The sequence below is a fragment of the Cyclopterus lumpus genome, chromosome 12 (assembly GCF_009769545.1).
Source record: "Cyclopterus lumpus isolate fCycLum1 chromosome 12, fCycLum1.pri, whole genome shotgun sequence".
Taxonomy (NCBI): domain Eukaryota; kingdom Metazoa; phylum Chordata; class Actinopteri; order Perciformes; family Cyclopteridae; genus Cyclopterus; species Cyclopterus lumpus.
This window is the reverse complement of record NC_046977.1, coordinates 3842603-3857266: the sequence shown is the minus strand read 5'-3', so window position 1 is coordinate 3857266 and position 14664 is coordinate 3842603. Positions and strand designations below refer to the sequence as shown.

General features: G+C 42.8%; 1 protein-coding gene across 6 annotated transcripts in view; it reads right to left on the bottom strand.

The window, feature by feature from the left end:
- Positions 1 to 14664, bottom strand: part of garnl3 (GTPase activating Rap/RanGAP domain like 3) — a 47209-nt gene that overhangs the window by 8410 nt on the left and 24135 nt on the right. For 3 of the 6 annotated variants that reach the window (XM_034547303.1, XM_034547298.1, XM_034547301.1), the window contains exons 3-24: positions 13115 to 13189; positions 12086 to 12185; positions 10887 to 11005; positions 10058 to 10122; positions 9233 to 9296; positions 9127 to 9153; positions 8939 to 9014; positions 8239 to 8337; positions 8035 to 8138; positions 7229 to 7337; positions 7061 to 7106; positions 6802 to 6908; positions 6599 to 6714; positions 6068 to 6190; positions 4223 to 4297; positions 3986 to 4100; positions 3876 to 3902; positions 3668 to 3772; positions 2919 to 3035; positions 2593 to 2759; positions 615 to 773; positions 129 to 195 (exon numbers count right to left, since the gene is read on the bottom strand). In XM_034547303.1, coding sequence (XP_034403194.1) covers positions 129 to 195; positions 615 to 773; positions 2593 to 2759; positions 2919 to 3035; positions 3668 to 3772; positions 3876 to 3902; positions 3986 to 4100; positions 4223 to 4297; positions 6068 to 6190; positions 6599 to 6714; positions 6802 to 6908; positions 7061 to 7106; positions 7229 to 7337; positions 8035 to 8138; positions 8239 to 8337; positions 8939 to 9014; positions 9127 to 9153; positions 9233 to 9296; positions 10058 to 10122; positions 10887 to 11005; positions 12086 to 12185; positions 13115 to 13189 — 2062 coding nt within the window. The remainder of the gene's footprint in view (positions 1 to 128; positions 196 to 614; positions 774 to 2592; positions 2760 to 2918; positions 3036 to 3667; positions 3773 to 3875; positions 3903 to 3985; positions 4101 to 4222; positions 4298 to 6067; positions 6191 to 6598; positions 6715 to 6801; positions 6909 to 7060; positions 7107 to 7228; positions 7338 to 8034; positions 8139 to 8238; positions 8338 to 8938; positions 9015 to 9126; positions 9154 to 9232; positions 9297 to 10057; positions 10123 to 10886; positions 11006 to 12085; positions 12186 to 13114; positions 13190 to 14664) is intronic. The other 3 variants (XM_034547302.1, XM_034547304.1, XM_034547299.1) reach the window with 1 other exon arrangement.

Sequence of the window (14664 nt, the reverse complement as noted above, 5' to 3'; positions counted from 1 at the left end):
CAGTGATTCACTTTCTTCTGCTTTTGTTTTTATTGTCATTTTAAACTGTCACTGACATTTAGGCTCAGACCTGAATCACGTAACGTCTGAAATACATATATAATATAGAGTTCAAAGAAGACACTCACAGTTGTAGCACAGCAGCAGACCCGCCTCCCCGTCTTCATACACATCGATGGCTGCTACGAAATTTACCTGCAGGCAGAGAGACGAGTCAGTTTCAGGGAATCGTTTCGACAAGATCCAAAAGGTCGAGAGAGAGAGAGAGAGAGAGAGAGAGAGAGAGAGAGAGCGAGAGAGAGCATCTTTAACAAATTAATGTCAGGTCACATTCCCTCAAAAAGGCAACATACAAGATACGCTTCTTCAACAGCACATGGACAAAATACATCAAAACGTGCGTCCTGATTGGTTAGTTTATCCTTTCAGAAAGGGATGTTTTGTTGTAACAGCTGTTCATCCTCCAGCTGGTGGCTGTGAATGACAACCTGTGGATTCACTGTCACTCAGCAGGTACATCAAACCACTAATCGCTCTGGTCTCGGATCAGTAAAATCATTAAGGTTTGGCGCGTGTGTGTATGTGTGTACGTACACGTGCACGCGGTGCCTCACCCTGTTGGCGTCCACGTGGTGTAACCGGTAGGCGTCGCCGGTGCTCTCGTTGATGAGGTCAAACTGATGCTTGTAGGCCACGCAGATCATGTTGTCATTCTCCCCCGTCGGCCCGTCCACCAGCGCCATGACGACCGGAGGGTCACACAGACAGATCTCCTGATGGGGGGACGGCACACAATAACCTCAATGCACAACACACACACAACCACACACACACGTATAGTAGAACGACACACAATAACCTCAATGCACAACACACACACAACCACACACACACATACAGTAGAACGACACACAATAGCCTCAATGCACAACACACACACAACCACACACACACGTATAGTAGAACGACACACAATAACCTCAATGCACAACACACACACAACCACACACACACATACAGTAGAACGACACACAATAACCTCAATGCACAACACACACACAACCACACACACACATACAGTAGAACGACACACAATAACCTCAATGCACAACACACACACAACCACACACACACACATACAGTAGAACGACACACAATAACCTCAATGCACAACACACACACAACCACACACATACATACAGTAGAACGACACACAATAACCTCAATGCACAACACACACACAACCACACACACACATACAGTAGAACGACACACAATAACCTCAATGCACAACACACACACAACCACACACACATATATAGTAGAACGACACACAATAACCTCAATGCACAACGCACACACAACCACACACACACATACAGTAGAACGACACACAATAACCTCAATGCACAACACACACACAACCACACACATACATACAGTAGAACGACACACAATAACCTCAATGCACAACGCACACACAACCACACACACACATACAGTAGAACGACACACAATAACCTCAATGCACAACACACACACAACCACACACACACATACAGTAGAACGACACACAATAACCTCAATGCACAACGCACACACAACCACACACACACATACAGTAGAACGACACACAATAACCTCAATGCACAACACACACACAACCACACACATACATACAGTAGAACGACACACAATAACCTCAATGCACAACACACACACAACCACACACACACATACAGTAGAACGACACACAATAACCTCAATGCACAACACACACACAACCACACACACATATATAGTAGAACGACACACAATAACCTCAATGCACAACACACACACAACCACACACACATATATAGTAGAACGACACACAATAACCTCAATGCACAACAAACAAACAACCACACACACACATACAGTAGAACGACACACAATAACCTCAATGCACAACAAACACACAACCACACACACACACACATACAGTAGAACGACACACAATAACCTCAATGCACAACACACACACAACCACACACACACACATACAGTAGAACGACACACAATAACCTCAATGCACAACACACACACAACCACACACACACATATATATAGTAGAAGACTCTTTTTTTTACAAACTGGTTCATTTCTTTTATGTTTTATACTAATAACTTTATTCCGGGTTCTTTTCATTAGTTTTTGGCAAATTGGCTCCATTAAAAATGTGCCAAATTAGCCGTTAGTGGTTAATTATCTTTGCAATGTAAGCATCAATGTGCAGACGTACGTCACTGCATTAAACACTTTTAATAAAAGGATGTTTTTTTCACATCTATAAGCAGATTCGTTCATCTTCTTTGACATTGGAGATGATAACGATATCCTCAGAAAGTGTGACATCAATCATTAAAGTCATGTCCGTGTGCTCAGACTTGATGTAATGTCAATTTTGGTACATTTATGCAAATTGAGGCACTCAAGACACTTAAAAAAATAAAAATAAAGAATTAAAAAGGAAGTTAATGTTCTATTATCCTATCCATTCATTCATTTAATCCATTTTATTTAATTTCTTCTCATGCGAGCTCGCCGTACCCGTATGTACTGAAACTCCTCCACCGGCGAGTCCGCTGCCACGGCGACGGCGCTCAAGCCTTCGAACCGCGGATGTTTCCTGGTGATGAGGAGGAGCTTGTTCCTGATGGCCGCCACGATCCTCAGCTCAGAGCCGTGGTGGGTGTTGATGGAGTACAAATGACACCCTGGGACCGAGAGGAGGAGGGAGGAGGGAGGACATGAGAAATAAAGTTTGAATGCACGTATGACCTCCCCTGACCTTTTGTTTTAAAACAGGCAGAATAAAAATGAAAATGTTCGGGGGGGTTTTAATTTGCAAGCGTCGTCCTCCCCTCGCCTCGTACCTTTGGTTTTCTCCAGTTTATTTTCCCGGCTGTCACACTTGCTCCTGACGAGCTGCTTCTCCTCCAGGCCTCTCTTCAGCGTGCTGAGCCGGTACACGTAAAGCCGTGCGTCTTTCCCTGGAAAACAACCCCCAAAAAGACACTTCTGTTTTTGCACGAAGGTTTAACTCTTAATTTGTCTTTTGCTTCGAGCGTCCTCCCACGGCCAGACGACGGCGTGGTGCGCCGCCGTCACACGACCGCTATCAAACCCCAGAGTCAATATTAGGGTTTTTAATTAATGACACGCTCTTCTGCTCGAGGCGAACTGCAGCTCTTTGTCACACTGGGACTTCTTTTATGGTCTTTCCTGTCTTTTTTATGCTTGTTGTTCTGCATGTTTCATTGGATTTGTGTCTCTCTGCATGTCCGTTTAAAGCCCCATCTCAGACACACACACATGTACACACACACACACACACACACACACACACACCAGGGGTTGGTTCTCTATAGGTCAGCTTCATTAGATCACAGCCGGAGATCAATGTGTTCGCTGGGCCCAGCGGAGGAGGAAACGGTGAGCGAGTACTCAACTTCACAGCGAGAGGCGACAGACGTGATATAAGAGAGAGGGGGATGAGGAGGGAGGAGGAGAAAGGAGAGGAGCTGTAAATATACTGTTGAAATGAGGAGCGACTGGGGGGGGGGGGGGGGGGGGGGGGGGGGGGGGGGTGACAAGAGGATGCCTTGTGGTTCTCTCGGCCCACCTTTGTCCGCCCTGGTGATGAGCAGGTCCTGAGGCTCGAGAACATGCACCTGCTTCACCACCATGGTTTTGTCGAACACCTGGACCGGGGGCGCCGCCTGCGTCTCTGAAAACACCGCGGTTAAAAAAAAAGAGAAAAGAGACGGTTAAAAAAGTCACGAGGTAAAAAATATATATATATACAAAATAAACTGTACTGTTGGACTCACCGGCGTTGGACAAAGCCGGATCAGGGCCTGAAAGAGGACCACATCATCATCATCATCATGTTAGTATTGAGTGGATATGGATGGGTGGACATGGGGACACGTGACCTCACCGTCTAGCAGCATGACCCCGGCGGCGTCGGTGGCGGCCAGCAGAGACTGACCCCAGGAGTCGGCGCACACAATCTCATTGGGGAACGTGCTGCAGAACGACTGGGACTCCCATGGCTGCAGCATGCACGCACACACACACACACACACACACACAGATACACACACGTGGGAATCAATATTTGCTTCTGCAGAAGATAATTCAGTGAGAGATTAATGTCTCAAAGACGCGTTCTCGCCTCCTTTCTGCACAGGCCGGTGGTGACGAGGCTCGTCGGGGCGTCTCCTCTCACGATGGTCTTCAGCTTCAGAGCCTAAAGACAAGAAGTCACATCAGATACGACACGACGGAGACGCCGACCCTTTTGTTAAAAGTACAAGCACATGAGGGGAAGCTAGTTTCCAACCTAGGGTTTGGTCTCCCTCCAAAGGGCCACGTGATAGATCTGAGGGGGTCGTGAGTTGATTCACGCGGTAGGAACGAAGACAAAAAAGTAAATTCTGCTTCATAAACTCAATGAAATGTTGGATAATTGTTCCCACTTTGAGCCCTGAACAGTTATTTAAATGAAACCATCTGAAATAAAAAAAATAAAAAGTGTTTTTATAAGTTTCTCATATGCTTTTTTTTAATGTAACATCTCAATCTGAAAAAGTATGAATGCAAGAAGGACAGCAGTGATTCGAGCACCTTGTATTACAGCACTAATAATAAACTAGCCTGCCATCGTTATTCCATATTTCCACGCGTATTGAAGCTCTGAGAACCGAGACGACGCATCACATTGCGTTAAATAAAAAAGACGCAATTTTTCCTCGAAGGTAAACACAGTTTGCATAAATGCTGAGTGACTGTTTTCAATTTCTATTTACATTTTTCTGCACAAACAGGCAATCTGGAGACAATGAAATCAATACCGACCAACAGAACAATGCTTTTTCACCATCCACAACGAAAACAACCATATTTTGACCAACACAACATCATCGTGTACAATGAGGGACGGAACAGAGAGTCCGTTCAGCTGAGGACACACGCCTCGTCTCTACAAAACCGGATAATCAATGACTCAACACGTCTGCCTCCCTTTTTTGGGTTTTTTTTTTTCATGCTTTGCAACACGATGTGCTCGATGCCTCGGCTTCTGCAGCTGAAGACGACAAAGTAAAACACGAGATGCGTCGGGACATCTCTTTGTTGGCATAAACATGCATCTTAACGAGCTAATTAAAGAAGAAAAAAACACCACGATATGCTTTAAAGGTCACACGTATGTCCAATTCATGTCTAATATCTCTGAAACCAATGTTTCAAAGGCCGGAGGTCATCTCAGCTTTTTCTTTCCTTCTTTGTGTTTCCAGACGTTTGTTCCCGTGTAATTGCGGTTCCGTCATCGCCCCGGTAACCGAGGTGTAACGGTGATGACATCATCCCCGCGGTGACGGAGCCGTGGCTCAGAGACCCGGTCCCTTCAGTTTATTATTTCAACCCTGTGTGTCAGGAATTACAGCTCTTAACTGACCTCATGCTTGTATAAAAGAGTCTTTCTTCCCGGAATGAGAGAGGCGACGTTTTAAAGACCTTTATTGCTCTATTTGGCTCATCGTTGTATCAAAGATTTGAACAATGCATGCTGGTACAGTCATGTCCAATAAGGGTCATTAAAAGGACTCTTATTTTGAAAGGTACACACTTTTTCTCCTCTCTATCTCGGACTGATTTGGCTTTGTATGCATTTTTGCCGTAAAAAGGACCCGAGGTCCACACTTAAACTAATTAAATCTTTTTCAATATGTAAAAGGCATCTAAATATTTACACAGTCTTTAAGACTTTACACGTGTCCATAAAAGTTACATGATGTCTTTCTTTTAAGACATTGAGGTAGTTACGAAAGGTTTATGATGGATGATTTTTATGTGTGCGCGTGTTAAACTATATTCCTGACCTGTTGGATAATAGTTTAATAGTTTAATGCGCGTGTAAACGTCTGTGTTTACATGTGCACGTGGCTTCAGATCTCTCGCAGTAAGTGTGTCCATGCGTGTGTGTGTGTGTGTGTGTGTGTGTTAATTACTTCCATACCTGCCCTATTCTGACAAACTCGGCCTGCCGCGCCTCCTCCTTCTTGCGCGCCGACTTTGGAGACTCGGGCAGCACGTCGCTGAAGGACCTCCGGTTCAACATGTTCTGTGGAGAAAAGGGAACCTAAACGTGGAACGCCAACACACACACACACACACACACACACACACACACACACACACACACACACACACACACACACACACAGGGAAAAAAGAAAGCAGAACGGGGCCTTAGAGACCGACCCGAGCGGGGGAGCAGAACAAAGTGTAAAGGAGGGAAAAACAAGAGAAATAGGAACAAAAGTGCTGTGAGGAGAGAGAGAGAAAGAGAGAGAGCGAGAGAGAGAAAGAGAGAGAGAGAGAGCCTGCTGAGAAAGTCAGCATTGCAGTACATCCAGTCGGTGTGGTGCAGTGTGCAGAGGCTGCAGTGGAATACAGCAGAGCACAACTCAGAGGCTACAGATGCTGCCATGGGACCGAAGTGCGTCCACAACCCGGTGAGAGGTCAGAGGTCAGAGGGCAGCGGTACCTTGTGCAGGTCCGGCATGAGGTCTTGGTAGAGCGAGCGGATCAACATGTCAAGGGTCCGCTGGCGCTTCTGGGCAAACGTGGGCGTCTCCAGTGTGGCTTTCTCTCCATTGATTACTGCAAGAGAGGACGCGAGATCAGACAGGAAGCGTTTATAGTGTTTAAATGTGCGGCCGCGTTCTAGTGCAGCTTCGTTCCTCTTACATTTGACTAATAAAAAGTCCCTGAATTCTTGGTGATCAGTAAACACAGGCGGAGACGGGAGAGGAGGTCCGAACAGAGGGACGCTCTCCTCGGAGAAAATCTTCAACCTGTGGCAAAGAGCAGAAATGTGGCGTCTCTCACACACACACATGATGCACAGCGGGGTGACGTGAAGGCTACTCAATGGAAACAATAAAGAGGAGCTAAGAAATTAAAAAAGAAAGTCTGGATTGGTGCATAATTAAATCAAAGCGCTCACCTGTAACTGTCATTCTGGCTATTATACCTAACTAATGCAAAAATATCTGGAGGCGAAGTCAAGGAAACGGATTACACAGGAGACACAATGTGATGTGATACGGGTTCTCCAGCAGAACCCCCTCTGGGCTTCATTATGCTGACGGTTCAACGTGCGAGCGAAGGATACGGGTGAAGTGCGATCGGATCATCGACGGCTTGAAGGACGACGACGCGTCGTCGCCTTCCTGGAACACGATGGTGACGATGTCATTTCCGATGTGTCGCTTTCTCTCCACCTGCCAGAGAAACAGGAAAAAGACTTCGCCTGAGCACTCTGGAAATGTCTTTAAAGCCATAATTCAATATACAAAACAGACTGAAAAGGTATAGGTAGAAGCATAATGCTTATATATTCCTATCCTAAATTCTTATCAATTAAATCAGATAATTAATTCGATTTAAGGATTTTTTCTTTACAACAATTAATTATATATATATATATATTATTATTATTATTATTTATATATATATATATACATACACATTTTATTCATATATATATATATATATATTTGTTTTTAAATGTTATATATGTATACATACACATTTTATTCATATATATATATATATATATTTTTTTTAATGTTATATATACGTATGTATATACACAAATTTTATTCATACTTGTAATCCTCAGAAATAGTTTGCAGTTTTTTTCTGGAAATGTCTTTAAATCTGGATTAATTGATTTTATGATTAGAGGCTGAGCGACCGACTGTAAAGACACTGATAAATAATCCCCTTATGAAGTCAGACATTGAGCAACACCAGCATTCAATGTGTCATTTGGGTGAATTGGCACCACTAAAATAATGCATAATTACTCGTTAGAAGCTCCAAATCAACCATGAGTGTATAGACAACTATTAGTTGTTACGGTGACACTTTGAAAACAACAACACAAACTGGAGGGTTCTCCAGGTGCACGCCCACCTGCTGCTTGTTCTCTTTGGAGTACGGCAACATGGTGGACACGTGGAACATGAGCTCGTGGCCCTGGTACACCGTGTAGATGGACTTCATCCCCGTCGTGTCGTCTGCGGGCGAACGGAGACAGAAGGAGACGAAGAGGATCATCACAATGATTTTTTACTAATAATAATATAATTATAATAATGCCATCCGGCTGACTCCTACTCTTGGTGTCCAGGCCTCCGCGGTAACCGGCCCATCCCTGCAGCGTGATGGAGTCGCCCAGCAGAGTGAGGAACTTATCGAAGCTCTCGCTCCCCGTCTCTGAAACAACCAGAGATAATAATAATAATAATAATAATAATAATAATAATAATAATAATAATGGTTGTTTGACATTTTGGGAAAATACGAAATATTCTCTTTCTCTGCCGTGAGTTAGCCGAGAAGATCAACTCATGCGGTTCAATAAAAGGTCAAATAAATTTAAAAAACACTCTTGCATTTGTACACGAAATACGAAGCACAAGCAGCCATTTAGCTCAATTTAGCACGCCTGGAAATAAAGGTGAAAGTAATAAAAATCCATATGGAAAAACCTCTTTAGCTCACTAATTTAAATGTTATATTTTGTTTGTTAAATCCGTACAAAAAAAAACACTTAAGAAAAGACATTCTTTGAGAGTTATGTGCTGGATAATTTCCGGATTATATAAACAAATGTACAAATATAACAGAGATATAACATTAGTGAGCTTTAGAGTTAGCTGGTCGTTACTTTTAGAACCGCTGCTTCCCCGTCTTTATGCTAAGCTAACGCAAGCGGCTAATGCCTCCAGCTTCATATCGATCTCGTCATCTGACTCTCGCGTATTTCCCCCCCCAAAAAAACGTCCGACCGCCCCTCCGATGGGTTTGAACGCACCGTTGCTGAACATCTCGTCGTCCGTCAGCTGCCCGTCTTTGGCGAACAGGACGCCGAATTTAAAGTTGACAGAACCCTACAAGGATACGTCCGGGTTAAAATATTGAGATGCTAAAGCATTTGCATTATTTTTTATAATCCTGTATGGCAATGAAATATAATATATACTAATATTAACAATCACATACCTCCTGCTCCTCCAACACCAGCAGATCCTGAGGCAAGAGGACATCACAGTTATCATTATTAATTATTATTATCATCAGATGTTACGTTTCATCCTCTGAATCTCACCTTCTGGATCTCCGGGTTGAGGATCTCCCTCGGGCCTTTCTCAAACCTGTCCATGTTCATCGCACTGGAAGTAAGGAAAGGAGGAAGGAGAAAGGAAAGGAAGGAGTGGAGGAAGTAGTAATGAGACAAATAAGAAAGGTGTGTTTAGGACCGACAAATAGCCCAAAAGACCTGAAACGGGGGATTTCTCTTCCTGACGGATGAATTAAAAATCTCCTGTTTTTTTATGCATCTTGTTATTTATTTTGTTTTCTTTGACTCACAAAATCTGCTCCAGGAAACATAAATGTGGAAGATAAAGTGAGCGGCGTGTTTTATAGTCAGTCAATCGTTACAATAGAAAAAGTAAAGCCACAATCCAATAAACAAAACAGAAAGACTAAATTGGTATAGGTGGAAGCATAATGCTTATATATTCCTATCCTAAATTATTATCAATTAAATCAGATAATGAATTGATATAAGGGAAAAAATAATAATAAAAATAATAATAATAATTTATATATATATATATTTATTTTGTTTTATATATATATATACACACATTTTATTCATATATATATATATATATATATATATATATATATATATATTTTTTTTTAAATATATATACATACACACATTTTATTCATACTTGTAACCCTCAAAAATAGTTTTATAAACAATCCTTTTAAATAACCAAAAATGATGGGGTGGTAAAATAGTAAAATTAGGGCAGCTAAACAACGGTAAACAACGTTTAAATGTTGTTGTTATCATACATTTGAATGCAGCGTGAGATAACCAACAATAACAATAATAAAAGGTGAATTAACGGCGTCTCACCTGAGGATGGACTTCACTGAGAGTGTTTTGGTCGGGCTGTAGGGGAGGCTGATCTTCAGGGTGCCCTAAGAGAACCAGAAGGACCCAGATCAGGATCAGGACCACAGACTCTGAAGAACCCCTTCCTCTGATTCATGAATCCACAACATTCGTAGCATGAACGCAGAGGACCCAGATTAAACCAGACAAAGTTGTTCTGCTCCACAACAACAACAACAACAACAACAACAACAACAACAACAACATCCTGTACCAGTTAAGAGTCTGACAGAAACAAGACAAATCAATGTGACCAGGCAGCGGAGACGCAGCCCCCCTAATCAGGTTCCAGATAAGACCGGGGGCCAAAATTAAATCCAAGCTATCTTCGTCGTGAAACGATGAGTCACCGCACACACACACACACACACACACACACACACACACACACACACACGCATAGAGATAAACTTCTCAGATGGTTTCATTTAGGCAAAAAGAGATCAAATAATCTATTATTTCATAATTAGGGTTAGAGAAAAGCCAGAACAACACCAAAATTAACTTTGTGAAGCAAAAGTTTCTCCCTTTTTCTATCCAGCGTGTACTTTTTTTTACACTTTAAATACATTTTTAGCATTTTAAACGTGGTATTGTTTTGTAAACAAACAAAAGTTACGTTTACATTAATGTAAAAATGTAAAGAGAGGAGGTTTTACGCCCTTTTTTCCTGGATCTTTTTTTTGCAGATAAGAGTTTTTTTTGCACTTTAGTCCATCAATATATTGATATATAGAGATGGAGAATAGATACCTTTACATAAGCAAAGGGCCTAAGATGGCGGACTCACCGTCTTCCTCCAGAGGATGGCTCTGTACTGAGGAACCCGCTGGTTGTTCTGGTCCGAGAGGACGACCGACAGGTAGAAGGGGTTCTTCTCTGCATCGGTACCCACATAGTTCTGGTGGACTGGGGAGACATAACCAACAGATGCAACTACGCGTACGCACGCACACTTTGTTGGACACATTCAGGTGACATATTGTTTCTTAGGTATTCAACACTCCCTTGAATCCGCTGGCTGTCTTCCTGACTACATATTCTTTTATTCTACCCCCCCCCCCCCACACACACACACACACACACACACACACACACAGAGTCACACATTCATGCCTCGGCTTCTCCGGTTGACGGGGCGACATCTTCAGAAACAACGCTGAGCGGACCTCCTCCTCTTCCTCCTCCTCCTCCTCCTCCTCCTCCAATAATCAGCCACCGGATCTCTGAATCGCTGAATTCCTTCTCTTTGTCCAACTCCTCAGCTTTCTCCTGTTGTCCTTATTTGACACACCATCTCTTTTCTTTCTCTTTATGCTCCAAGTAGGAGGTTCTTTCAAAGCACATGAAGCGTCTTCATACCTGATGCTTGACAACGGGGAAGACAAAGGAGGACAAACCTCTTCTTTTTTTTTCACCCGACCATTGGAGTCCAGGTAATGGACGCTCCATTAGACAGGAAGTGATGCTGGTAGAATAACTGGGCTCGAGTTCATAACGTGTCGTGTTGTGCGATCAGGGCTTGCGAGGCACAGATGGCTCACTGCGGTCCAAACGGGCTCGTTTTAAAGACCGCCCGTGGTTAGACAGCTACGATTTATCTCCACCCGTCTCGGCCCTTTTACCTCCGGCTAAAAGGCGTTCCTCCCGGCAAAGAAACCCGGACAATTACCGGGCGGTAATGAGGATGGCGAGGTGATGAGAGTCAGAAAAGGTGAAGGAGCACGTGACCCCTCCTTGTGAAACGCCAACGGGCCGACCTAAACGGTGTCATCTTTGTCTCTGGGCTTCCTCCCCCGGGCGGCCAATGGGATCAGAGTGCGGGTGAGTCTCCGGGTCGGGGGGTACGGCCTTATGTGAACAGCCACAAAGCGGCCTTCACGAGATACGAAGCGTCCTGTGGACCAGGGGAGACGTCCAGAACCCCACCTGAACCTCTCGTCTTTCTCTCTCTCTCCTCCATGTGGAACACAACATAGCAGCACTGACCTTTTCCCAGGAAGTATTTAAAGAACCATCTGGTGTGGTACTCTGGATTCTCCAGATGGACATCGGTTCTCCTCCAGGTTCCTGGCGTGTAGTCCAAAGACTGTTTGTAACACACACACACACACACACACACACACACACACACACACACTGTATTGATTACAGTACTTCAGATACGGGCTACAGTTTCTTTGTTGTTATTGTTTCATCACGATGGAAAATAATAATCCATACCGAGATAAAAGCAGTAGCTGCGTTTAGGAAACCGACATGAAAAGCATCCTATATGATCAACTATCTATCTATTTGAAGTAAGTATTGAGGGTGTGAGAAAATAAATAATATTATAATAATTATATTATACTAAATAAACTTGAGTACCGTGATATCACATTTTGTGATATTCTATTGAATCTCAAATGTTGATTTTTGATCTAATTTGGCTCAGATTGTAGATTTAAATCCAGATTCTACTGTTCTGATTACAGTGTTATCTTGAAATTACATTTATTAAAATTCACGAAACATTCAAGAATAGCTTATTCTAAATCAGATTACCAATATCGGTGCATTTATCAACAGCAAAATACAAGTTAAGTGTCATTCAATCAGCCATAACACATGTTTAACTTTAACTCTCTACAGAAAGCAAGTTTTCCTCTGTTTTTAGACATATTATATATTCATATTTTTGAGCCACAGGCACAATAGACAGTATCGAACATCATTATTTTAATTTATTTTTAGCAGGTAAAGCAATTAATTTCACAAGCCAGGGGGTGCCCGACCTTTTCAACATGTGACCTCGTGTAACCCCTCATCCCAGGTGGCATTGGTTCATTACCTGTGAGCTCAACACTGATTTCAGCCCTCTCCAAATATCTCAGATTGCTTCATTTTTATATACTTTTTTTGCCCACCAGAAAAAGTGCAATTCATCCATAACAGATCAATAGTCCTCCCTCTTTCCTATCAAAGTGAGATCGGTGGGGTGCATGTGTGCAGGAGGGCGTGTCGTCGTGCACTGACCTCGTCCGACGAGCCGTTCTCCACCCTGAAGCGCCCTGCCCTCTGGATGGCCCCATCTGCGTCACTGGAAATCAGCTGAGAGGAAGAGACACAGAGAGAGGCAGACATGTTTAAAATTAGACATATGACAAACCACCACGTTAATAAAGCAGGTCGTAAATACATTGGAGAACGATCACCAACGGACAAGGACAAAAAGAGGAACCAAGGCAGACGCGCCGCCTCCGTGTGACAACACGAGTGCTATAAACATCAATAATTAATAATAATAATAATAGGAAGTCTTTGCAATGATTCCTCCAACTCACTGCAGCGTAAGATAAAACAAAGTTTTCATGTTGTAGCTTGCTTTCTTTTTTCTCGTTTCTGCCGCGCTCCACTTGGGACACGAAGGAATGGTTGCACATTTTGGGAAATACTGAACACTCCCTGACCTTTTTTTTTAGCAGGGAGTTGAATGAGACTAAAGTGATGGATAGACAACCAAAATAAAACAGTCAACAGATTAATTTTTAACGTCGAGAGCTGCAGCGGTTGGTCAGTTTTTGTGTTATTTGTCCGTTACATGACATTTATATCTGCACTCGTGACTGAAGTGTGTGCGTATAAATAATTATGTTACTCCCTTTCTCCTCACTGTGGACATCTATCAAACTCTCTCCCCTATATCTACTCCTCTCCACATCCCCTTTTCCTTGTTATCCCCCCAACACCATCGCCCTGAATGAGGCTTTGTTGCCAGGCAACGGAAGGCAGAGTTTCTCCTCCTGCGTCTCTGCCCTCTTCTCTGACTGCCGTGCTCTGTGTGTTCTCAGCGCGCCGATAGAGGTCTCTGCTCTGTCGGCCTGCACTTAAATAAAGAAGAAGAAGAAGAAGAGTTGGCCGTGTATCCCTACACACACACACACACACACACACACACACACACACACACACACACACACACACTGTGATACGTCCAGATGGCCTGAGATGCTCTGGAGGAGCCAAGGAGGAAGTTCCTGGGAGAGAAGGTCTACACATGGAAAGCTGCTAAATGAAACCAGGGCTGCTCCGAAATAAAATTGGGCTTTACATTGTGAATAAAAATCATTAATAACTGTCATGCAGACTTTATTGTTCATGCTAAATTAAATCTGATATGCTGTAGCTGAGGGATTAGAAAGCTCTTAAATAGTTTTTTAAGTAATGCCAAATATTTAAATAGACAACTTATGAAAAGACGCTGCTGTATATCAGTTAAGTGTACTTCTACTTTCACATGACATTATCATATTTATGAGCACTTTCCGGTTCATATGTTTAAAAAAATGATTTACTGATTTTATCTTATGAAACAAATTCACCCTGCAAATAATGATTGTTTTCATTTTTAGTTAATCTGCCAGTTATTATTACAACAAGTAAACAAAGGAAGGTAATCAACAAGGTGAAATCTTCAGATTGATTGTTTTGTATGATTAACGGTTCAAATATGTTTATTTTGCTGTCACACAAGACAAAAAGTAAAAAGCCGGAGCCGGCAAATGTTTAGCATTAATGTTACTTTT